Here is a 27,204-nt window from a genome sequence, read left to right on the forward strand (position 1 = left end):
AAAGGTTTGTACCAAATATTATGATAGAAGCATGTTAATAACACCTTTTCACATACTAGCCTTCGATATTGGGCTAATTTAAGTATGATGTCCGCCATTTTGAATTTTACCGGAAGTGAGTTATGTTTTTCAAATGCCTCCCTATCTGAAATAAAAGAGAAATAGTTGAGGAAGGTATATCCCAAATTTCATGCTTGTAGCAGGATGTGCACAATTTTTCACAAAGCCGCCGTACTAGGATGGATGCCTTGCTTTAAGCCTCAAAATGTTCACTGGTCCATGAACATTAGCTGAAGAAGTGTTTGTTATAGTTAATCTTTTACGACTTCTCTTGGCTGTTAACATACATTTACTATTGGAATAATGGTATCTGTTTCTTCATATTCATAAAATCTATATTCACAACCTGCTCTTTTTAATATCTGATTTTTTTCTTTTGAATTGTTGAACATTTCTGGGGAACTGTTTCGGCATTGTATGGCGTTTGCTCGAAAAAACCCAAGTGCGTGATGTGAGTGCCATTGGTGCATGATTTGAACCTTTCAATAGTGTTGACGGACAGCTGCGTCGAACTTCGTCGACTCCAACATATAGCAGTTGACCGAAATCAGGTTTCAGTCAGTCTTGTTTCCAACCTTCCGTGAAAAATGATTTCCTGTAATCTATATCTCCATTTAAACTAGAATATGCGGTCTTCGAATCTGTTGAATCTATGCATTTGGTTGCATCATTGACAGTTGTGTTACAATAAGAGACGAATAATACTGCAACTTTTAGTATCTGGAAATGAAGTAACAAAACGTTAAACAATTTATGTGCAGAGAAAGAATCAAAACACATGCGTAATACAACAGGATTTACTTTCTTTCTCATCATAGTCCGATGTGTACGCCAGTAATTATCATTATCTTTGAATAAACACAATTTTTCACTGGCTTGTAATACTGGGATGATCTATAACTAATTTACAGTTTTAAGTTAGAAATGACCGCCACAAGTCAACAGACGAGAATAATATACATACAGGTTCTCATAAAAAAATCTTGCATATTAAAATCCAACAATGCAGAAATTAGCTAGAGTGTTCCTCTGCTTATTTTGTGTTTTTGCTCCTATCCAAAAGCAAAGAAATGTACCATGTTTTAGCAGAATCATTTGATAATCCATATAACAAGCACAAATAGTGTTTCCTCATGGACAATCTTAAAATGAACATTTGTTTATAACCGACACTGCAAATGTGCATTGTTTAATTCGTGTATGATATCCAGGGTTACACAGATTAACATAGAACACTATGGGAAAAACAACACAGAATTTTATTTTTGTCAGAAAACACTGTCAAACATTCAAGCATACAATGTATGTTCCACACTGATCAGTGTCCACACTTGTCTTAAATATAACATTGATATAAGACGACAGAATTTTTGATACTTAGGCATCATGTTATGAAAATTTAGCCTGTTGATATAAACCCTGACTTTGATAATGCTTAATGCTGAACCCCACCAAAAAACTTGGGTTGATCTCAGGTGCTCCGGAAGGAAGACCCTGCTCCACATTTGACACCCGTCTTGCAGCTCATTGCAGTAAAAACCCGGTAAATAGTCTAGTTATTAGGTCACATTCGCGAAAAGGGAACGGGATTGTAGTTTCTACATTTCTGCTATCATCTATGAAACGGATATCCATAACGGTCAACAAACTCGTGATGGCGTCCGTCGAATTTACGGAGGGAATATTTCAACTTCAACATTTGGAACTCCTGGTTTTTATAGCTCCATTGTGAAAATCATGATAGGAAATACAAGTCCCGGAATATCAGTTGGGAGATATATACTTCATTGTATGAGCTGCTGTAATGCTGCTACATAAAAATGGAAAGTTCACAATTGTGAATCTGAATTCATCTCGTGTATCGTAAATTTATATTTTCAACCGACCATCGTTGTTATTTTCTAGATGTAAGTCAAGATATGAGGCATATACTTATGTTGGCACTAGAGATGCTCTGGTCAATTATTGTATAACAACTTGTACAACTTGTAGAAATAATGAAATGTTAGTTTCTATTGTATTACATGAAATAGTTAACCCTTGTACACATATTTATATAAATTATTAAACGAGTGGATAACTGGTCTTGAAAGATATGTAGTTATCATTATTTTGCAGGATGAGTTACATGAAATTGTATAAATTGTTTTTCTGTTTGAATTGTTTTACACTAGTCATTGTTGGGCACTTGATAGCTTGCTGTTCTGTGTGAGCCAATGCTCCGTGTTCAAGACCGTACTAAGACCTTTAATGGTTTACTTTTACAAGTTGTGACTTGGATGGAGAGTTGTCTCATTGGCACTCATACCACATCCTTTCATATCCGATTAATTATTATAATGTATTTCTATTTGATGAATTTGTGCATGAGTTTACTTGAACCCGGTATCATTTTTGAAAATGTCAGTGCAGTAAATTATTAGAATAACTTGCTTTTTCTATTATCCTAAAGTTTGAATTTATTTCTAATACATAATTGACCCCGTCAAATGCAAAATGATTTTCTAAAGTTTTCATATGCCTTACTCAATACTTACTTTTCAAATATATTGTAACATCAAATGAATGACATAGCGAGAAAATGAAAATGAGAAACAATATTTAACTTTCAATTTCAGTTTTCTTCGTATGCGCTACGTCATTATAGATCTAATATCTATAACAGTTAGACAGATAAACAGTTTGTGGATTTAACGCTTTTCCAAACAATTCTTTTTGTAAAACATTTAAAATATTTCAAATTCTTGTCATGTAAGTACAGTATCATATCGATCGCCTGGTACTTCCTACTAACTGGATTATTCAAATTCATAAATGAATACCAAACAAGAATGTGTCCCCAGTACACGAATGCCCCATCCGCACTGTCATTTTCTATGTTCAGTGGACTGTGAAAATGGGTGAAATCTCTATTGCCATTACAATTAGAAAGATCATAGCATAGGGTACATGTGTACTAAGTTTCAAGTTGATTGGACTTCAACTTCATCAAAAACTTCATCGACCAAAAACTTTAACCTGAAGCGGGACGAACGGACGGACGGACGAACGAACGAACGGACGCAAAAAACAAAATGCCCATAAATGGGGCATAAAAATGAATAAAGCAGATAACGATAAGATGTGTCTAAAATTAGAATACATTATACATGTTATAAATAAGGAGGTGTGCTATGGATGTCAATGACACATCAGTTTGCTGTCAACCAGAAACCAAAGGACTGGGACGCAAACAACTATAGGACAATGTACATCAACAATTAGAGAGACCCAAAAGCTATAAAATGCCTGGCATGCAAACCATAGTTTTAAAAAAAAATCGAAAGAGAAAACTAACAAACTGTCTGATTTATGCTTGTACCAATAAAAGAAACCAGCGAAACACATATGGGGCAGAAAAGTTCTTATAATATACAATAACGTAGTCCAAAGGCTGAGAGAGATTTATTATAGCAGTAGAATAAAGAAACCAACAACTCTCAGGATATATTTTTCTCACAATTTGGCCAGTTTGACATGCAATACAAGTTATTCCAAATCCTAATCTGAGCATTTCACTTAATTAAAAAGAATGCATTTGATTTGAAACTGTTACAAAGTTTAAGAAGGAGCAGTGGTATGAATGCCAATAAGAGTATGCCCAAGAGTTCAAATGAAGGATATAAGTAATTATAGGTCGTACATGTACTAACTAGTATGGAGTTTAACCATAAGGAAAAAAACACATGATGTAAAGTCAGCTATATAATAGCATGCTTAAGGTGACCAAAAATGCTGAAATACTTAATTGTAGCAATCTGAGGGATGAAATATGACCCAATAGATTTTTCATCAAAATGTTTATGATTTCTCACAACAAATATTCGAATTCCTAATGTTTTCGGTAATAGAAATACAACCAATGATTCAACATGTTCATGCAGGCCCCATTGCTTTTTATGTAAAATTTAATTTCTGATTCTCTTCATTCCGTTTTTTTTTTTTTTTTTTTTTTTTTTGTTTGTTTAATTAAATCGATTTAATTATAAATTAAGTATATCAGATGTCTAATATATTTTTTTATAAAATATCTTCTAAAGTTTATAAGTTATCTCAAGGACGTATAACTTTCTATGCTACTAATCATATAATTAAAGTCAATAGAGACGAGTCCCGTTAGTATAGACTGACCCTGCTAACATATACGTCCTTGGTTATCTTGTAAGCTGTACATAAACTAAATAATTGTAAAAAATTAGGCAATTTCTGTACTAAGGTTATTTTTTTTTTATTTCGATTCCTATTAGTTCAACAGAAAAAAAGGACATTAACAAAAATGTATGCTTCTTCCGGATGCTGATTGCAATGCCGGTGAGCTTAAATGAACGGTGACCCCATTTTTTTTTTTATTTCATTTATCTTTTAAGTATATGATAAAGTTTATTTATAAAAAGTTATAGCGAAATCCTATATTATTACTGAGACTACTATATAGTAGTCTCAGATTGAGAATAGTAGTCTCAGATTATTATTAGAAAAAAAAAGATTTATACCCAGGAGCCGCCACTTAAGTGTGCTTTTCTTCATCAGTTTATATGAAACTTAATTCATTGTTATGTAAAATTGTATTATTGAATTGTTTTAATTTCGATAATAAATACTGTTACTGTACCATTTTATATAAATGTTTATCTCTATTAGACTAGAGCTACGGTTCCGCAGCTATATTAGACAGAGCTCTATAATAGAGTCTATTTCCACAATACACACGAGTTACCTCCCTTACACTCGACTTCAATGGATGAAAAAGTTTACAAACAAAGAAGAAAAGGTTTGTTATGTTCGTGCTTGGTAAGCTATGTAAGACATGTAAAGCATTTCAATATGACTTTAAGATTTATATATCCACTGAATTAATGATTACTGCTGCCATGACGTAGATTTTACTTATAAAGCGCTACTGTATAATTTACTGAAAAGTTTATGATCAAGAAGATGATGATACACAGATGCACAGTAGACAGTGTAATCGCAATCCTTTCAAAGATCATATTTCATTTCAGATAAGGGTGCTTATCTTCTATGAATTGTGAAAGCAACCGCAAAGCGATGTTGAGAAGTCATAAAACTTTTTTTCTGACAGTGTAATTCCAAATTAGTAATTACACCATTTAGCAATTTTATAAGTGAACGACCATTTTAACTTTAAAAAAAAGGGGGGGGGGGGTAATGGTTTTTCTCGGAATCTTCTTAAAATAAAAATTCTGATCCCAACTTTGATGAATTTCAACTTTTTTAATATGTTCACACCTAGTGTTAAAACAAACTTTTCTGACTCAGACAATAAACCTTACCCCCTCCCCCCCTTTTTCTTGGTTGCTCCCATGAATACTAGGGGAGTTTGGTACAATGTAGCACTTGATTAGAGTAACTGACTTTCATCCATCAATTCTGTCAGGTTTTTTTTCTTTTTATGTAGAATGAGCTAAAATATTTGGAATTTTTGACAAATTAGGAAATAAGTTATCATCATGATCATGGTTACTGTACATGTACTAAGTTTTCATGAAACACGTGAAACACAAAGTTTGTATTATTTTTTTTATTTCATTACAATTTCTTGCAAGAATCATTCTGAAATCTTGTAAGGCTAATTTTAATTTTTACTCAGTGATGCCTTTCGTGGAAGGAAGACATCGCTGCAAGAACAAAACCAGCCTTACAAACCTTCTAAATAAAACCAGCCTTTGGGGCCCTTTATACATGTAGCTTGCTGTTCGATGTGAGCCAAGGCTCTGTGTTGAAGGCCTTACCTTGACCTTTAATGGTTTAATTTTATAAATTGTTTTTTGGATTGAGAGTTGTCTCATTGACACTCATACCACATCTTCCTATATATCTATTTACAAGTCGTCATAATTATTTGGATTAACAAATTTTTTATTTTATTTTAAAGTACTTTATACATGTAAACTAATACCATGAATAAAGTTATATATGGGTACTAGTAGCTACGTGAAGAAGTTAAAAGTAATATACTCATCTAATAAAATTGAGAATGGAAATGGGGAATGTATCAAAGAGACAACAACCCGACCAAATAAAAAACAACAGCAGAGGGTCACCAACAGGTCTTCAATGTAGCGAGAAATTCCCGCACCCGGAGGCGTCCTTCAGCTGGCCCCTAAACAAATATATACTAGTCCCGTGATAATGAACGCCATACTAATTTCCAAATTGTACACAAGAAACTAAAATTAAAATAATACAAGACTAACAAAGGCCAGAGGCTCCTGACTTGTGACAGGCGCAAAAATGCGGCGGGTTAAACATGTTTGTGAGATCTAAGTATATTAGTAAGATACTTTTGAAATATTAATGATATATATATGCAATTGAATTTTACTTGTATAAGCATGTGATAAAGTAAATTATTTTAATGTATTGTACATTTGTAAGACTAATCATGAATGCTAATTAGTTATGATCTTGTAGACTTTCAGATTTTTATACTTCATGTACTTTTAGAAGTAAAATCTTTTCTTGAATTTCACAGTATTTCTTTGCCATTCTTGCAGATGTCTTTTTATTTTACTAATCTTTTAAGTAAAATTTCATGGACAATAAAAATCTCATTTGTCTGTTATCTTCAAAACACTGCTCATTTAAATTAAAAGCTGCCAAATGGCAATTTTTAAAGGCCTTGTAGTTTCTTTGTTGGAATTTTATGAGATGTTAATAAAAAAAAATAAGCGCTAACCAAATTGTTTAAGGTCTGTTTTTACATATAAAAAAACTTGAGAATTTTAGGGATTTAAAAAAAAAAAAAAATTATGGTGAGATTATTCAAACTTTATAAGAAATTATGAATAACAGGGCCGTAGCATAATGTAGGCAACTGAGGCAAATGCCTTCCCTCACTTTTGAAAAGACGACCAAACTTTAGAAACTTGTGTCATTTTTTTTCAATTATGTATTTTACATTATCAATATACGACAGTGGCGGATCCAGAAATTTTCATAAGTGGGGGCCCACTGACTGACCTAAGAGGGGGCCCGCTCCAGTCACGCTTCAGTGATTCCCTATATAAGCAACCAAATTTTTTCCCAAAAAGGGGGGGGCCCGGGCCCCTGGCCCCCCCTCTAAATCCGCCTCTGTACGAGTTTTGAATTTTAAATTATCTACTGTCACACTACATACAGTGTGTCCAATCTGCAGCACGTTAAGGTTATAAAATAGCCGTGACGGTAGAAAAAAGTGTTCCAAATACAAATCAATATAAAAAATTGAAACAAGTCTTAATGTTGTTACAAAACTGGTGGAAGACAGGTTCTTTAAAGAGAAAAAAAGATGAAAAAGATAATTGATGAGTATAAACACCCCCTAAAAGTATTCCTTGCATTGGTTTATCATGAGTTAGGGATGACATGATCAAAAGTTCAATGTAGGATAAATAACTTAATTCATATAGTTTTTTCACTGCCCCCCTACCCCCCTCTTAACTTAATTTGGGAAAAATTGATTGACCAATAAGGATATATATGAAATTGATGTCAATTAAACAAAAACTTGCAGCATTTTACCTTTAATAAAAGTATGAAATATATTTTAGGTATTGTTTGAAAAATCTCGGGTTTTTCATTTTCTGATTATGATCAGATCTGGTTGTATGCTAGCGTGTTCCATTGATTGTAGTGCGGTTGACAAAGAACGTGTGTTGAAGCTTGTCGATTGTACAGGTCACAGGAGAATTGGAAAGTTTTTGTTGACCAACAGAGATTAACTTTAATATTGAAACTTCTTTTGTTACTTACTTAAGGCTAGATAATAAAAAAACGCATTTCTGTTATATTTTATAAATGCATTGACCTTTCCCATAGTAATACTGAAATAAGCTTCTCCAGTTTCTGTCAAACCCTAAAAAAAATTTTGCTCAAATTTTTCGCCTGGCACCACTCGTCGATTTCCCTCATTTGATTTGGACAGGCGCAACGGCCTTGAATAAAACAAATTTTCTTATATAAATGTAAATATGATACATGTATTATTTATTTCTTCAATTAAATAAAAATCATTTGTAGAAGTACCCTTGACTATAATTTTGGGATAATTTAATGTCGGCAGTTATTTTTTGATTCAATCATAACTTTGTCAGATTTTAAATGACAGGACAAAATCAAAAAGTTATACATGTTAAAATATACAACATTTGTACAATGTATATATGTCATGTATGTAATGTGACAGGACAAAATCAAAAAGTTATACATGTTAAAATATACAACATTTGTACAATGTCATGAATGTATATATGTCATGTATGTAATGTGACAGGACAAAATCAAAAAGTTATACATGTTAAAATATACAACATTTGTACAATGTCATGAATGTATATATGTCATGTATGTAATGTGACAGGACAAAATCAAAAAGTTATACATGTTAAAATATACAACATTTGTACAATGTATATATGTCATGTATGTAATGTGACCATGGTGACAGGACAAAATCAAAAAGTTATACATGTTAATATACAACATTTGTACAATGTATATATGTCATGTATGTAATATCTCTATATATCCATCTTTATCATGTTTATGAGCTGAAAATTGGCTGATACATTGCACATACAGTTTGTTTTGAGAAAAAAAAATATACAATTGAACATGTACATGAAAAGTTGAAAAAATGGATAGTGAACTGTATTGTTTTCAACAATTTTAAGAAATGAGAAATCATAAACTGATATTTGAGTTAATCATTGTTAATCATTATCAAATAGATATAGGAAGATGTGGTGTGAGTGCCAATGAGACAACATTGAACTCTCCATCCAAATAACAATTTATAAAGGTAAACCATTATAGGTCAATGTAAGGCCTTCAACAGGGAGCCTTGGCTCACACCGAACAACAAACGGGAAAACCAACCGTCAAAGTTCATATGTTCTGTCAATGTGTGAATAACCAAAATAAGCCTGATATTTTAGCCTGGAATTTTAAAACACATCTAAGCAATACAAGCCAATTGGAAACACTGAAATCATTAACACTTTATATAATAGATAGACTGCACAGCATGTGAATAAAAGCAACCCAACAACACAATGAAACTTGAAAGTACATCAGTAGCCCTTTTCACAATAAATCTCAAGTGTAAAATTTATTGTAAGTTTTAAATATTTCTTAATAATTCAACTAAACGTACATGTACATGCTAAATATTTTTATCGTAAGATTAATTTTACACTTAAGATTTTTTGTGAAAAGGGCTACTGGTACCTTAAGCAATGAAATACATGTAAGTGTCTTTACAGAGGGGGGATAGGACCTTTATCAGGACTCCTGGATCGGGTGTTTCGGGATTGACCCTATCGGGTTTAGGGAAATCTTTTTTAATTTTTCGGGATGTCAGGATTTCAATTTATTTAAATTCAGGACCTCAGGATTGTGTGTTTTTAAGCCAGAGATTTAGGGATCAGGACCCCTCCTATCCCCCCTCTTTACAAATATGTGTGAACCACTGAACATAATCATTTCTTACATAGATGAAGCTAAGGTCATTGCATTTATATACATTGTAGTTGAGTTTCTTTGGAGTTTAGTATAGATATCAATGTACAGACATGATATCTCAGAAGCATGAGTTCAAATCCCATTGAGGGAAGTACAAAAAATTTGCAAAAGCAAATTTACAGATCTAACATTGTTGGGCTGATGTTTAGACGAATTATATATATACATTTATGGAATAAGTGAGAAATCCACACCTACTAAAAAAATCAATTTTGCTTAACAGATTTAGATAAATTAGGTATCTAGGTATTCATTAAATCACCCCAATCTTATTATTCATATATGTGGATAACACATAGGTGTAAAAAGGTATAATTATCTATTAGAAAAGGCCACACTAAAGCAATATTATATGTTACACATCAAATTTCATAATTGTAATGAAAAAAACAATTGGCATACAATGGTCATGTTATAATTTGTGTATTCCACCTGTTTTAATATAATCTTTCTTCAATTTTTTTTTAGAAAATTCATGTTTTTTTAAATTTTGATACCTGATGAGTCAGTCAGGGTACTACATTTACTTGTATAAGTAAGTTTTACTTACTTGAAGAAAGTTTTATGTATATACTTATATAAGTAAATTTGTAGGATACTTATACAAACTTGTGAACCTTATTTACTTGTATAGGTAAAAAAAATGGTTTAGTTATTAGACATTCAGATTTTTTTCTTATACAAGTGAAAAAGTCATCCTATCTTCTTTTCTTAAATTCTAAGACTTAGGATTTCTTTGCTCTAATAGAATTTTAAATTGTCTGCCCTTTCCAGATGTCTTTACTAATCATTCAAGTGTAATGAAAATCCTATTTGTCGGTTATCTATTTTAAGTCAGCATTTACCGTACTGTTAAAAAACTGCCATTGAGATCATTTTGTTTTCAATTTTTTCATACTGAACTATCCTAAAAAAAAATAAGATAAAAATATATCTCAGTAGCATGAGTTCAAATCCCATTGTGGGAAGTACAAAAAATTTGCAAAAGAAGATTTTAATCAAACCCTTGACTCAATTATAATAATGACCTCCCCCCCCTCCCCCTTTTAATCCTTCTTATCCTTTGTCATCTTGTGTCTTGCTAACCGATGGTTTGATCATGTTGATGGTTTTATGTCAGATCGTTATTTAAAATCATTAAAATTGCCAAGTATTCAATTTGACTAAATAAACAAATGTCTGCCCTTTCCATTTATATATATATAACTCGTCTAAACATCGACCCAACAATGTTAGATCTGTAAATTTGCTTTCGCAAATTTTTGGTTCTTCCCTCGCCGGGATTCGAACCCATGCTACTGTGATATCGTGACACCAAATCGCCTGCACTGCAGCCGTCCCGCTAGACCACACGACCACCTGGGCTCTCAAAAAAGGAGCTTTTGCTGGCCGTGTGTTACCTTTCCTCGTCAGTTTTAATCTAGTGGCGTACTACAGTACATGATATATACATGTAAGGCATGAAGATGTTATTGTTACAGATCAGCTAAATTATCTATAGTAAATTTATAAAGGATCCTACAAATTAATGTAATATACAGTCACAGAAAATAATTATATTTATAAGTACGTCTATATATAAACACAGAGGCAGATTTAGGGGGCAGCGTGCCCACCCCCTCCCTTTTTGTGGGAAAAATTGTTTGATTATATAGGGAAGCACTGAAGCATGACTGGAGCAGGTCCCCTCTTAGGCAGTCAGTAGGCCCCTCTTACATATAAAAAAAACTGTATCTGCCACTTTTACATGTAAATGACAATAATACAACACTGTTTTAAAAGGGTGTCTTAAAAAGAGGTCATTTGAAAATCCTTTAACTTCTGTTGGCTAGTTAATCTAATTGTAGTATGATCTAGGGTCTTCATGGGGTTAACAGATTGAAAAAAAGTGGGGGGAAAAGGGCAAAATAAAGGGTGAAAATACAAAATAGAGAATGTGGTGTAAACATCATTGAAAATATAACTAAAAGAGAAAACTGGGCAAAAATGAATACAGACAATGACAGATAGAGAAAAATTTAAGAAAATTAAAAGAAATGAAGAACCCCCCTCCCAACCCCCCAATTGCAGCTGACTGTCAGTATTTGTAAGAGACTGTATTTGTGTCAACATTCTACATACTAATCCATAAGAGAATATCTTCAGGGAAAACAATGTGACGTATAGAAAGATGGCTATACAAAACATAATTTGAATTTAATAGTTTACTCTTTTTAAAGGGCATCAAATACATAATCATTCATGTAAAATTTCCTTTTAATTTAGAAAATGATATTAGCTTTGCCTTTATATTGACAGGTTTTCATTGTGTACAAGACCTGATATGTTTTTCAACAGATGAAAAGAATTGTGTGGTATATTAAAACAGATAAAGTTCCTTTGTAAAGGTAAATATATCATGGCATGAATATAAGCATTTATGTTACAAAAATATCAATGTTTAGGAAAATAATCTATGTATAGTGTTGGAATTCCTAGATAATATGTGTTATGTTGAAGGTAAGGTAATGTATCATGTGTATAGCTACATGTAATATAGAGAGAAATAACCTTATCTTATTGATTTAGATTAACTGATTTCCTCTACATATTAATTATCCTCAGTGTTTAAGGTCTCATTGTGACTTTGAGATGATGAACAGCAATAAAACTGTGTTTTTGTGCTCTTTATCTTCCTGTGCATATCTGATTTATACCCCCAAAGTGGCGGAGGAGGAATTTTAAGTTTTACCCTTTATCTGCATGTCTCTACCTCCATGTCACCTTCGAAATTAGATTCCTTTCTCTAACTAAAGTTTGCATCAACCAAATGTTATGAAACTTATATTCAAACATTTTGCAACAAAACTTAGAAGTTAGATTAAGATGAATTGGAGTTAGTGTCTACTTTCCATTTCAACATTCTTGAATTAAGTACCTTTATAACGTTCTATGCAAACAATGGCATAATCTGTGTCCCACCAACTGTATTATTCCCCTTTTATTATCCCCCTTTACAGATTAAGTCTAAATGGACTTTTATTTTTTGGGTCCTGTATAGCTTGCTGTTCGGTGTGAGCCAAGGCTCCATGTTGAAGGTCGTACCTTGACCTATAATGGTTTACTTTATAAATTGTTAATTGGATGGAGAGTTGTGTCATTGGCACTCATACCCCATCTTCCTATATCTATTTAGTCAGTCAGTCAGTCCAGCAAATCAGTTTTCCACCCTTTTTTTCTTTTCCTGCTTGAAGATATTGATTTGATATTTGGTATATTGATTTATCATGACAAGCTACAGATCAAGTTCAAATTTTGTGCAGGTCTGATAATGTTGTGCAGAGTTATGGTCCTTGGACTTAAATTTACACCCAAATAATCAGTTTTCCACATTTTTTTGCATCATGCTTGAAGATATTAATTTGATACTTGGTATATATAGTTTTCTCATGACAAGTTACAGATCTCAATTTAAAATTTGTATACAACCTGATGATTTTGTGCAGAGTTATGGTTTTTGGACTAAATAATCAGTTTTCCTTTTTTAGCTCACCTGGCCCAAAGGGCCAAGTGAGCTTTTCTCATCACTTTGCGTCCGTCGTCATCGTCAAAAATCTTCTCCTCTTAAACTACTGGGCTAAATTAAATCAAACTTAGCCACAATTATTATTAAGGTATCAATTTAAAAAAATGTGTGCAGTGACCCAGCAAACCAACCAAGATGGCCACCATGGCTAAAAATAGAACATAGGGGTAAAATGTAGATTTTGGCTTATAACTCTGAAACCAAGCATTTAGAGCAAATTTGACAAGGGGTGAAATTGTTTATCAAGTCAATATTTATCTGCCCTGAAATTATCAAATGAATTATTATTAGACAACTGGTTGTTGGGTTGCTACCCCTAATTTGAAATTTTGCCGTTTTTGGTTATTATCTTGAATAGTATTAATAGATATAGTTAAACTGTAAACAGCAATAATGTTCAGTAAAGTCAGATCTACAAATAAGTCACCATGACCAAAATGGTCAGTTGACCCCTTAAAGAGTTATTGCCCTTTATAGTAAATTTTTTACAATTTTCATTAATTTGGTAAATTTTTGTAAATTTTTACAAAATATTTTCGTCTGTAACTAAAGGGCCAAGTTTATTATACATGTAGATAGAGAAAATTGTAAGTAGCAAGAATGTTTAGTAAAGTAAGATGTACAAACACATCACCATCATCAAAACACAATTTTGTCACGAATCCATCTGTGTCCTTTGTTTAATACATGTATGCACATAGACCAAGGTGAGCGACACAGGCTTTAAGAGCCTCTAGTTTCATCATGCTTGAAGATATGGACTTGAAATTTGAAATAATAAGTTTATACCATGACAAGTTATAGGTCATGCTAGCAGTTCAACCAGTTGGTTCCAGTACAATGAAATTATTTACTGGTAGGGCACTATATGTATTGCCATGCAATACTCTCAGAATGCTTGTTTTGTCCTAAATTGATAACCCCATATATCCTTTGTTTTTATACGACCGCAAAAATTTTAATTTTTTGGTCGTATATTGCTATCACGTTGGCGTCGTCGTCTGCGTTGTCGTCGTCGTCGTCCGAATACTTTAAGTTTTCGCACTCTAACTTTAGTAAAAGTGAATAGAAATCAATGAAATTTTAACACAAGGTTTATGACCACAAAAGGAAGGTTGGGATTGATTTTGAGAGTTTTGGTTCCAACAGTTTAGGAATAAAGGGCCAAAAAAGGGCCCAAATAAGCATTATTCTTGGTTTTCGCACAATAACTTTAGTATAAGTAAATAGAAATCAATGAAATTTTAACACAAGGTTTATAACCACAAAAGGAAGGTTGGGATTGATTTTTGGAGTTGAGTTCACAACAGTTTATGAATTAGGGGCCAAAAAGGGGCCCAAATAAGCATTATTTTTGGTTTTTGCACCATAACTTTAGTATAAGTAAATAGAAATCTATGAAATTTAAACACAAGGTTTATGACCATAAAAGGAAGGTTGGGTTTGATTTTGGGAGTTTCGGTCCTAACAGTTTAGGAATAAGGGGCCCAAAGGGTCCAAAATTGAACTTTGTGTGATTTCATCAAAAATTGAATAATTGGGGTTCTTTGATATGCCGAATCTAACTATGTATGTAGATTCTTAATTTTTGGTCCAGTTTTCAAATTGGTCTACATTAAGGTCCAAAGGGTCCAAAATTAAACTTAGTTTGATTTTAACAAAAATTGAATCCTTGGGGTTCTTTAATATGCTGAATTTAAAAATGTACTTAGATTTTTCATTATTGGCCTATAGTTTTCAAGTTGGTCCAAATGGGGGTCCAAAATTAAACTTTGTTTGATTTCATCAAAAATTGAATAAATGGGTTCTTTGATATGCCAAATCTAACTGTGTATGTAGATTCTTAATTTTTGGGGGTCCAAAATTAAAAAAATTAAACTAAGTTTGATTTTAACAAAAATTAAATTCTTGAGCTTATTTGATATGCTTTATCTAAATATGTACTTTGATTTTTGATAATGGGCCCAGTTTTCAAGTTGGTCCAAATCAGGATTTCATATCAAGTATTGTGCAATAGCAAGAAATTTTCAATTACACAGTATTGCACAATAGCAAGAAATATCTAATTGCACAATATTGTGCAATAGCAATTAATTTCCAATTGGAGTTATCTTTCTTTGTATAGAATAGTAGTTGATAATATATGTTGGAAATTTGCCAGACATGACTATGATGTCATTTTCTATTTTTATTTGCCAATAACTTTATGTAAATAACTTCATTGGAAATTTGCCAATATAAAATGTTGCTGATGAAGCTTTTTTTAGTGGAAGAAGACGTCAAGTCTTCTGAAGACTTAAGGGGCTGACCATTGGCATTGAGTCTCCGTATGCCGCATTCATTTCGTGTATTACAATTTCAAAACAACTTAAGATTCCTGACACCGATTTTTACGCATGATTAGGCATCTGAATCATTTAATTTGTAAATTATGATTGTAAAACAATCACTATCGTAAATATGACCCTTTTATTTATGTAAATTATTAGATTTCATCTCATCCACATGAACGTTATTTGTTTACTTGTAACAGGATGTTTTAACTGTAGATATTTGTATTACGCATGCGTGAATTTGGTATCGGGACAACTCGCCCTGTTTACAAGTTCGCCCTTGAAGTTACGAATTTGCAATCCTGCAGACAAGAAGATTTTGTTTTTATATAAATAAAAAGGATATATAAAGTGTTGTCTTTATTCATGGTTTTCCTTTGTCATGTGAATTAGATGCCCTTCGTAACATACATGTGAACCTCCCGACTGGAGCACAAAACTCCCGTTTTCAGGGGTCTCCTCCCGTCCTCCCGTTTAGGAGAAAAAACTGCCGTGTATGAAATATTTCATGAATGAAAATTTTCAGACGCCATATTTGATCATTTCTTACTACTGTACGGGTGTAATTGACACCTGTGTTAAATTTTACCTGAACATCAAAGAAGATGTATAATTATATGGCTTCACTTGACAGCTTGGGTGTCAAACATACTGGTAATCAACGATGTTTACCTCCGGCTAACTGCCGTTGTGTTATCAAAACGATGTGTATTGGGAATATTGAAATACTTTTTTGTTACTTCCCTTTGTTTTATCCTGTTTTCAGTTATTTTGCTTTTAAAAATGTAAATTGTAAAAAGACTATAAATGATTAATATTTTAATCAAATAATCATAAAAGGATGTTGATTAAATGAATTTAAATGATTTTGGACAAATAAAAAAAATAAAATTTATAAATTATTTTAGCAATCTAGACCTCCTTTCAAGGATTAAATTGAAGTTTATATGATAAATTTGTTTATTACTGATTAGAAGCCAACATACAATATGTGCAACTAGACAAATATTATCAAACAATGCAAAGAAGATAAACTGAAATATGACCCTCTAAAAGGTTGGGACCTCTTAAAAAAAACAAAAAAAAGAAACAACAATAAATTTCTCAAGGGTTCAAGCAAAAATTAGTAAATCAAAGTTGAATAAGTTATATGACTCACTTTTAGCTGAAGAAGCAAAACCCTCTCAAAACTGCTCTATAATAAATACAATTAAGGACGAAATAATAGCAATTGAAACAAAAGAGAAAATAGGTACATTAATCAGATCACGTGAGTGTTTTTATAAAGAAGATATCAAAAATATCGAAATCTTTAAAATAGCAGAAGAAAAAAGAGGCACAAAGAAGGAAATAAAATCATTACTTGATAAAAACAATAAAGCTACTGACGATAAAAATTCAATATTACAAATAATTCTAGATTTTTATTCTGAGCTATATACTTCTGATGGCTTTAATGATCAAGAGGTTGATGAATATCTAGGGAAAATAGAATTAAATGAATTAAAAGAAGAAGACTGGTCAGTTTTAAACCAATTTATAAGCAAAGAAGAATGTCTAAATAATATTAAAGATTTCGAAAACAATAAATCCCCAGGTATAGATGGCTTAGGTAAAGAGTTTTATCTAAAATTTTGGAATGTAATTGGGGATGAAGTTGTTGAAATTGTAAATAATATATACTTAAAAGGGGAATTAACCGAAACAATGAAAATGGGTATAATCACATTAAATTATAAAAGTAAAGGGGATAAAAAAGACCTAAAACAATGGAGACCTATAAGCTTATTATGCTTTGATTATAAATTATAAAGTAATAAATAAACTAGTTGATATAAAACAAACAGGAGCTGGCGAAGAAAAAAATATTTTGATAATATTATCTCGATTTCAGACATTTTCGACCATATGAATTTGAACGATATAAAAGGTTTTTTAATAAATTTTGACCAAGAAAAAGCATTCGACAAGATTAAACATGAATTTCTTATTAAAGTTTTAAAGAAAATGAACCTACCAGTAGAATTCGTAAGATGGATTAAGATACTATATAAAGATATAAAAAGTAAAATACAAGTCAATGGTCAGTTAACAGAAGAAATTTTAATTACAAGATCAGTTAGACAAGGCTGTCCGCTCTCTATGAATTTATATGCCTTAGCTATTGAAACACTGGCAAGCTCAATAAGAAGAAATAAAAACATAAAAGGCATTAACATTCCAAATTTAAAAGATCCAATAAAACTTTTCCAACATGCTGATGATTGTACAACAATAACAACAGATATTAAAGATTATTACTTATTTATGAATGAATTTGAAAAATTTGGTAAAGCATCAGGAGCAAAGATAAATAAAAACAAAACAGAAATATTAAATATTTGTAATGCCCCAGAAGAAGACGCTTGTTTAAAACTTTTAACAAAGGAGAGCGTAAAAACACTGGGCATTTGGTTTGGTAAGTCGAGTCAAAGTCAAAGTTGGCTACCCATTATTCATAGTATAGGAAATACAGTAAAAAAATGGGAAAATAGAAAGCTAAATTTTAAACATAAACTTATTGTTATAAATACCTATATCATAAGTAAAATCTTATTTGTTGCTAGAGTTGTGTCCCCTTTACCTGAATATATCACACAAATAAATAGATATATTTACACTTTCTTTTGGGGAAGGAGTAACTCGGAATATATAAATAGAAAGTCTCTATCACAAATGTATGATAGAGGTGGACAACAAATACCGTATATAAATCTGAAAATAGATGCCATGCTTCTCCAAAGAGCAACTTGTTTTTTACAAGGAAATACATCTGTTTGGACATGTTTTATGATATATTACTTAGGTTACACATTAAGGGAGTTTAATGCAGAATTAGGAAATAATAAATATCAACATACTATGATCTTACCAAGAGTTTATACAAAATTAAAAGCTCTCTTAATAAATCATAAGAATAAAATTGATCTACAAAGTATAAACCCCAAAAATATTTATAAGAAAATTCTCGAAATTGATAATCATAAACATAAAATTGAAATAAAGTTTAGCTATGTCGATTTTACAGATATATGGAGTAATATTAGGAATATCAAAAGCAATTACCAGCAAGATTTTATTTATAGAGTTGTGCATAATGCTCTTCCTACTAAAGATAATAAAAAAAGACGAAATTATAGTAACGTTTTTCCAATATGCTTTTTCTGTAACTCGGAAAATGAAACACTAAATCATTTACTGCTACATTGTAAAAAATTAAGACTATTTCGAAAATATATAAATGACTTCATTAGAATAGAAATAAATGATGAAACTTTTGTTTTAAATGAATTACACTGTTTGTTATTTAACATACCACAGGAACTATTCCCATCTATGTATGCATATGTTTATTCAATTTATCAAATTAGTTATGTAAACAATTCAGGTGGTTTAATTCATACTCTTAACACCACATTTCATAGAAATAGAGATATATATATAGATAAAAACAATATTACTTAGTAAAATATGTTACTTATTGTTATAATTTGTGTGTATATGTTATATATTTTTTTTCCAATAAAATACTTTTAATGTTCGGAGCACAATGATGACAAAATTTTGGCCACATATACCTCTTCCACCAACATGAGAATGAAGGTTGAGGCCTGCATCCCAATATTTTTTATTATGAATAAATTGTTTTTAAATTATTGGTTAAATATAGCTTTGTTAACTCACTAGACATCCGTTAATAAATAAAGCACAAACCCAGCTTCTTTCTATGCATATATGTTCATCACTCTTTAACAGCTATTAATTATTAATAATAAAAGGTCTAGTAGTTAGATTAATTCCTAGTAAAATCTTCAAATTTAAATTTGTAAATGTTAGTATATATTAGATTTTATTGTGTAAGCTAAGAAATAGCAAGACATTTTACACTGTTTTTAAGTCTTTTTAAGCTTTCTACAAATATGACTTTCATAATGCTTAAAAGCCATGCAGTACTAGTGTTAGTGTATGTTATTTTTTTAATTAATTTACGATGTTGCAAATATACATGTGGAGCTTATTTCTTTCTTATTTGTCTATACATTTACAAATGATAAGGAGATGGAGACATGAACAAAAATATATACAGATAAGATATATAAATATAATGATTCATTTGCAAGCAGTGAACAATCATTTGTCAAAAACAAAACAAAACAAAACAAGAAACAGATTCTTCTTATTATTTTATTTTATTCAAATAGAGAGGCAATAAGGGAACTATAAACATTACAATTTGATGGAAATTTGAAGAAAAAACACAATTTCTACATCATTTGGTTACATTTACGACAAAATTTATGTCGATAAAAAAACATGATGTTTTGACCATTCAGTACTTAATAGATGCATAGTTCTTGGGGAAAAGTTTCATCAAATAATATGAATATAAATGACTTTTTTTGTGCTCATTTTTTACAGTGGGTTGTGATGATCTTCCAGTTAGGTTACCCTCATTTGGAGTGTTGTTCCCAACCTGTTAAAGGTCCATCTTTGTGCATAATTCAAAATTGGAAATTTCAACAAGCATCTAATATTCTTAATCTGGAAAATAAACCCTGGTCTGCTAGCTTCATGTATATTTTTTCTACCGATTTAATATATAACTAGAATCATGCAAACAGACTTAAGGAAAAGGCATGTAAGTTCATCATACAAATATGACACTTTTTCTAGACAATCCAGATCTTGCAAAATACGTCGCTAAAAATTGTAACCTTTAAAATTGTTGTGCAGTAAAAACCCATATGGGAACTTTCAAAAGTTGGCGGGTATGTAACAAGTCTTACTATTTTTATGCTCCATTTATGGGCAATATGTTTTCTAGTCTGTCCGTCCGTCCTGCTTCTGGTTATAAAGTTTATGGTCGAGGTAGTTTTTGATGAAGTTGAAATCCAATCAACTTGAAACTTAGTACATATGTGTTCCTCTTGATATGATCTTCTTAATTTTACTGCCAAATTAAAGATTTTACCTAATTTTCATAGTCAACTGAACATAGAAAATGATTGTACGGATGGGAAATCCATGTACTTATGACCTTTTCTTGTTTGAAGAAAAAAATACATTTTAACGATAATGGAACAAAGCAGTCTGGGTAAGTGGGGCTGCTTCTATGGTAATTCAAGTTACCTTTTATTCACCTTCTTCCACCTCAGAGCTATCAGCTCTTTGATTCCTTATCTTATCTAAAATGTTTTTAGATAATGTATGTTGGACATTTGCCAGACATGACTATGATGTCATTTTCTATTTTTATTTGCCAATAACTTTATGTCAATAACTTCATTGGAAATTTGCCAATATAAAATGTTGCTGATGAAGTTTTTTTTATTGTTTTATACAATAAACAATGTATATTCACTTTTACTACCAACCCATCTTTACCATTCAGTGATAACAAGCACTTTATTTTACATTTTAATATTTTATGATGTATTTAAAAGAGTATTTATTGTTGCAAACTCCATTAGAAATTTGAATTGATATCAGTTTTGGAAAAAGGGAAACAGGGATGTGAAAAAAAGGGGGGGGGGGGTTAAATTTTTCTCATTTCAGATTTCATAAATAAAAAGAAAATTTCTTCAAACATTTTTTTGAGAGGATTAATATTCAACAGCATAGTGAATTGCTCAAAGGCAAAAAAAAAACTTTTAAGTTCATTAGACCACATTCATTCTGTGTCAGAAACCTATGCTGTGTCAACTATTTAATTTTAGATTTAAAAAGTTTGAAGAAGAAATCTTTAATTGATTTGTAAAATCTTGACATTTGTTTTGTGTAAAAAAAAAAACACCATGTAATTTCAAAAATTTGATCACAATCCAAATTCAGAGCTGTATCACGCTTGAATGTTTTGTCCATACTTGCCCCAACTGTTCAGGGTTCGACCTCTGCGGTCGTATAAAGCTGCGCCCTGCGGAGCACCTGGTTCTATTAGCAGAAAAAGATGATTAAGTTTGTTTATCTTTCTCTAAAGAGAAAAAAACAATAAATTTAAAAAATATAATCAAATTAAACAATAATTATCAAAAGAAATTCATAATCATAATAAAAAATAATCAGACTAACGTTAGTTGTAAACAAACAACTGAACACACTTGTCTTAATAGAGTTTCTGCCTTGTAAAAGATCTGCAATTTTTTTTATCAAATCATGTTAAAATATGCATATTTTAGAATAATATATATTTTCGATCAATTTTATTTGTAAGATTGATTACTGATAGTTTATCCCCTTTCCACAGGCCCTACGTCCAATACAGATCATTAGAATCCAGTGTCGGATCCAGAAATTTTCATAAGTGGGGGACCACTGACTGCCTAAGACTGGAGCCTGCTCAGTGCTTCAGTGGATCCCTATATAATCAACCAAGAACCAAGAAAGGGGGTGGGGGGGGGCTTGGGCCCACTACCTCCGCTAAATCTGCCTCTAGAATCTACAGTGGATACAATTTTTATTTTTCTTAAATATCTGTGTTGTGCAAAATTCATCATAAAGACGCCCTGCCAACTGAAAATTTTTAAATTAAAATAAAGTCTTTGGCCATTGTTTTAAAAAAATAATCAGACTTTTAAAGACAAAAGACTAACTAACTGGGTTTAAAATACTAACAGAAGTATTTACAGTCATGAATTGATTGTTGGCATAAATTAATTTTTGTGCAAATCTGTTCAAATAATGTAAACTTTGTGATAGCATATCAAACATGTCAAAGATCATGAAGATTCTAATTAATGATGGAAAATTGAAACAGATATATTGATTGTTGATTGCAGAAAAATAACTGTCCTGGACGTAACACTACATTTATCGGGAGTGATTTTCCTGATGTATGGAAAATTGAAACAGATAATTTGATTTTTGATAATTTTAAATTATCTCCCTTCTTTTTATTCCAGAAAAATAGCTGTCATGGAGGTACTACTACATTTATTGGGAGTGTTTTTCCTGATTTGTAGAAAACTGAAGCAGATAATTTGATTTTTGATATTTATTTAATTATCTCCCTTCTTTTTCAGAAAAATAACTCTCATGGACGTATCACTACATTTATCGGGAGTTTTTTTCCTGATTTGTGGGATATGGTGGAGCATCCAAATCACGAAAAAGTTTTACTATGCAAAAGATCAACGAACCGACTTTAAAAGCTCAACATCCTATACATGTTGTTATTCATGTCGAACATTTCCTATAGAGAGTTTTACCAAGTTTGCCTTCAGTATTAGTTACATCATTTACGAAATAGTATTAGGCTTAAATTAAAATATTGTTTGTTTGCATTTTACCGACCGACCCTTGAAAATCCTCCCGACTGTGAAAATTTTATTGCTTTAAATTTGAAGAATTTTTTTTTAATACTTCTATTGACGTGATCCGGAACTTTGGGTCTTTTCAGGAAATGATTTAAAGTCTGGGTCAATTACGCATTTCAAGTTCGGTTTTTCTTAGCTTCCCGTCAAGCGTTCATGTGACCATGTAATGATAAAGCACATGGAAATTGGTTACAGGTATCCATGAAGTCACGGAGGAGTACTTTACGCTGTCGTCTCGTGTCAATTTTAAGACAAATAACAAACAAAAAAGTTTATTAGTAAACTGTTTATACAGATTCAGGCACATGTAATGATGTGTGATGATATCATTGACGATGATGCAGCGGATATTCATAACTGACACGATAACCATTCTGTCTCAAACAAATCGGGTACAGAATCTGTGGAGCCTGACTTTATGGAACCAATTTCATACAGTGGTTAAATAATTCGACAGCAGCTTGAAGTATGGCATATTTTCTACAAATCGTTGTGAAGACGACAAAGATGAAACAACTCCTCCGTGACTTAAATCTTCATGGATATCTGTAAACATGCCTGTACGGAGGAAGGGCTCATTTGAAGTGTTAATGGATATAGATCATGCCAAATCAATAAGAAGCAACCCTAACTACACAAAGATTTAGGGAAAATGAATGGTTAGCTTGAAAAATAAATATACTCTCTCTATATTAAATCTATCTTCGATTGCAATGAGTATGCTCCTTTAGGATAAGGGGGGGGCTGCCCCACTCATTGCAATTATTCTCTTTCTTACAATATTAAATAAACTCAAACTGCATGAACTGTGTGGCCTGTGTGAATTCAATTAAAACATGTCCTTAGGAGCTATGCTGCCAATTTTTTTTATGCATTAAAACATTTCAGTACAGACCATTTACTCTTAATGGGGTGCTATGGATTTCACCCCAAACTTTAGATTTCTTTGGTTTTCATTAACATGATTAAAGCCTGGCAAAAATATAACATTATCACGTATAATTAAATATATTGTTAGAAATATGAAAACAGTCAAATGTCTTAATACTTTTTTTTCAAGTTCCCTTTTTTAGCTCACCTGGCCCTTGGCCAAGTGAGATTTTCCCATCACTTTGCGTCCGTCGTCCGTCGTCCGTCGTCGTCGTCCGTCGTCGTTAACTTTTACAAAAATCTTCTCCTCTGAAACTACTGGGCCAAATTACACTAAACATGGCCACAATCATCATTGGGGTAACTAGTTTAAAAAATGTGTGGCGTGACCCGGCCAACCAACCAAGATGGCCGCCATGGCTAAAAATAGAACATAGGGGTAAAATGCAGTTTTTGGCTTATAACTCAAAAACCAAAGCATTAAGAGCAAATCTGACAGGATGTAAAATTGTTGATCAGGTCACGATCTATTTGCCCTGGAATTTTCAGATGAATCGGATAATCGGTTGTTAGGTTGCTGCCCCTGAATTGGTAATTTTGAGGAAATTTTGCTGTTTTTTTTTGTTATCTTGAATATTATTATAGATAGAGATAAACTGTAAACAGCAATAATGTACAGCAAAGTAAGAACTAAAATTAAGTCACTATGACCAAAATAGTCAATTGACCCCCTAAGGAGTTATTGCCCTTCATAGTCAATTTTTAACAATTTTCTTAAAATTTGAAGATTTTCAATAACATTTTCCACAGAAAGTACTGTTATAGGTAGAGATAATTGTAAGCAGCAAGAATGAAAAGTAAAGTAAGATCTACAAACACATCACCATCTCCAAAACACAATTTTGTCATGAATCAATCTGTGTCCATTGTTTAATATTCACATAGACCAAGGTGAGCGACACAGGCTCTTTAGAGCCTCTAGTTTCAATTGAGGAAGATTCAATGGTTATTTTATTTTTAAAATACACTCTTTATTACATTGTCTTATAAATCTTTAATATCTACATTTTTCTGATGAAAATACTCTACTCATGAAAACATTCTAGTCAAGAAGCATGCATGTCTGAATATATTTCTTTAAAACAGTTCTAGTCATAATGACATTCCTTGTTTATAAGTGTTCCAGTATTTAATAATTATACCATATTTTATGTCATAAATTGGATAATGACACTATGTTAAAGTTTCAGTTTTGGTTAAAAAGTTTTATTATCTGAAAATGCCTGTTCATTTGATGTTAGTTTTCAGCATGTCCAGTGTTTGTTGTTTTAAAATGTTTTTTTTTCTTCACAAGAAACTTGGTTTAGTGTAACTGCTTGTTCAAACTGTATTTTGGCTGATAAAATAAAATATTTTTCCTACCTACCGACCCTTCAGTCTGAAGGTACAGTCGGAAAACTGCAAACAAACATATTTTTAAGGTTGGCCTTAGCGACAGATTTTGGTCATGCTAAAAATTTACACTATGAGAATCTCCTACACATGACTGTTTTTGCCTTTTTTTCATTTAGTTTTATCATTGAGATTATTCAGCATTATAAGATCAAGTTGATTGTAAATGACCTTGAATATGTGACCTTGATATTTGCCTTTGGTGCTCAGGCCTTACTTTATGGCTGCCATTTTGCAACAGAATATTCGGTAAAATGTGTAGTACACAATCTCATTCAGTATACAGCCGTATTATGTTGTGTTGTCACTGCCTTAGAAATGAAGTTTCGAACTAACCTAATTTTCCCATTGTTTCGTGGAGTCTTCGTCATGGTACTTGGAACATGGACTTTACACACGTCGATCATTTTGGAAGACAAAGAACTGTCAATAGATACAAAAGACAATGCGTGGATGGTCACACTATATTTTACGTGGCATTGTGCAATAAACGGAGTACTCATGTTGTGTATTTGGTTGATTACATACAAACTATTTACCCACAATAAGTGTTGTTGTTTACCTTTAGATTATAACATCACAGATGATAATGTTTGTTTACACAACAGAGTTCGCTTTGATTATCCACTATTGAACAGATTTGATTCTGATGTTGAATAATGTTTATAACAATCAGAAAGAGTTGTCTACCCTTGTTTTGCTTTTTTCCCTATTATATCATGACCATGGTGCTTTTCTGTAGATTTGTTGTTGCACATTCTGTACATGAAATAATTCAATTTAGATGCTAAAATATTTTAAAATTCTACTCAAATTAATGTGACTTTGAACAATTGTGAAGCTTTTTGATTATTTTATATATCGGAAATTCAATAATGTAAAGCATTAGAATCTAATTTTTTTATCTTAATATCTGGGTATTTTTTAGTTACGTTGAACAATTGTGAAACTTTTTGATTATTTTATAATTTAATAATTATCATAATGTAAAGCATTACAATCTTTTTTTTTATCTTGATACCTGGGCATTTTTAATTTTTTTTTTTAATATTCTGCATTTGGAAAACAAGGTTGATCAACCAAATTTCTTAATCAGAGATTAAATTATATCATGTACAACTTTACCATATTTTTTTAATATTTATTTGTCATATTCAAGCCAAATACAGCCAATAACATGATTAAAGTCCCAAATCCCTATAAAGAATTTTTACAAAATGTGTTTGTGTAAAATATATATACTTGTGCATGTACTTTTTACAATACTATATTTATTTGTTCATTTTACAAAATGTGTGTTTGTGTAAAATATATGTACTGGACAATGTGCATGTTCTTTTTACAATACTGAGGTAATATTTGTTTAAATATGGTTAAGAAATTGTTTTATTTTTATGCATTGTTTTTTTGTAGAAAATACATTACATGTTTGTTTCAAGATTTTGTTAATATTTTTAGGTCTTTTTTTAAACCAAACCATAGATATATTTGTATAACACACAGATTTTGAGTAATGGGCATCTTTATATGGTTAATGCATCTACTTTTTGCAATCCTTCAACTTGTATTGATTTTATATTTTTTTAAGGTGTTTTAACGCCACTTTTAGCATCCTTTTGGGCTTCTATGGAATCTTTTATTTTCGTGAGTACCAATTTTCATGGATTTAGAAAAACTTGCATTTTTGTGGATATTTGAATTTGTGGTTTTGCCAATGTATGCACACAACCTTATGGAAAATATGTAATTCATTAGACTTTTGATTTAGTGGTTAATCTGTACCAATGAGATACACGAAAAAAAATGGTGCCACACCAATAAAAATGATGCCGCAGTATTTCATGTCATTTATTGGTGGTTGAAGCCGGAGTTCCAAGACAAAACCACCGCTCTTCGATAGGTAAACTGACAATCCTAATCAATTAAGATTGAAGTCAAGTGCACCTGCACGAGAGGGGTCTAATTCAACAACATCAGTGTTGACTGGCTAGTGATTATAGTAGTAACT

At 31.5% G+C, this 27,204-nt stretch overlaps 1 protein-coding gene and 1 long non-coding RNA gene across 3 annotated transcripts; both read left to right on the forward strand.

Annotated features, from left to right (window-relative positions):
- Positions 1-4,811: 4,811 nt before the first annotated feature.
- Positions 4,812-22,576, forward strand: LOC143076530 (uncharacterized). Of its 2 annotated transcripts, none has more exons than XR_012978683.1 (3): positions 4,812-4,870; positions 11,923-12,011; positions 22,461-22,576. It is a non-coding gene; the product is annotated as an uncharacterized LOC143076530 (long non-coding RNA). The 2 variants fall into 2 exon arrangements; XR_012978684.1 differs by lacking the exon at positions 22,461-22,576 and adding an exon at positions 22,338-22,377.
- Positions 22,577-22,578: 2 nt separating this feature from the next.
- On the forward strand, positions 22,579-26,128 carry LOC143074170 (transmembrane protein 45B-like; the record flags this gene model as incomplete). Its single annotated transcript, XM_076249719.1, has 2 exons — positions 22,579-22,813; positions 25,237-26,128. Coding segments are annotated over 2 exons (855 nt in total), but the record flags the coding sequence as incomplete, so codon positions are not given.
- Positions 26,129-27,204: the final 1,076 nt, after the last annotated feature.

Source organism: Mytilus galloprovincialis, chromosome 5 (assembly GCF_965363235.1).
Source record: "Mytilus galloprovincialis chromosome 5, xbMytGall1.hap1.1, whole genome shotgun sequence".
In the NCBI taxonomy this organism is placed as follows: Eukaryota; Metazoa; Mollusca; class Bivalvia; order Mytilida; family Mytilidae; genus Mytilus; species Mytilus galloprovincialis.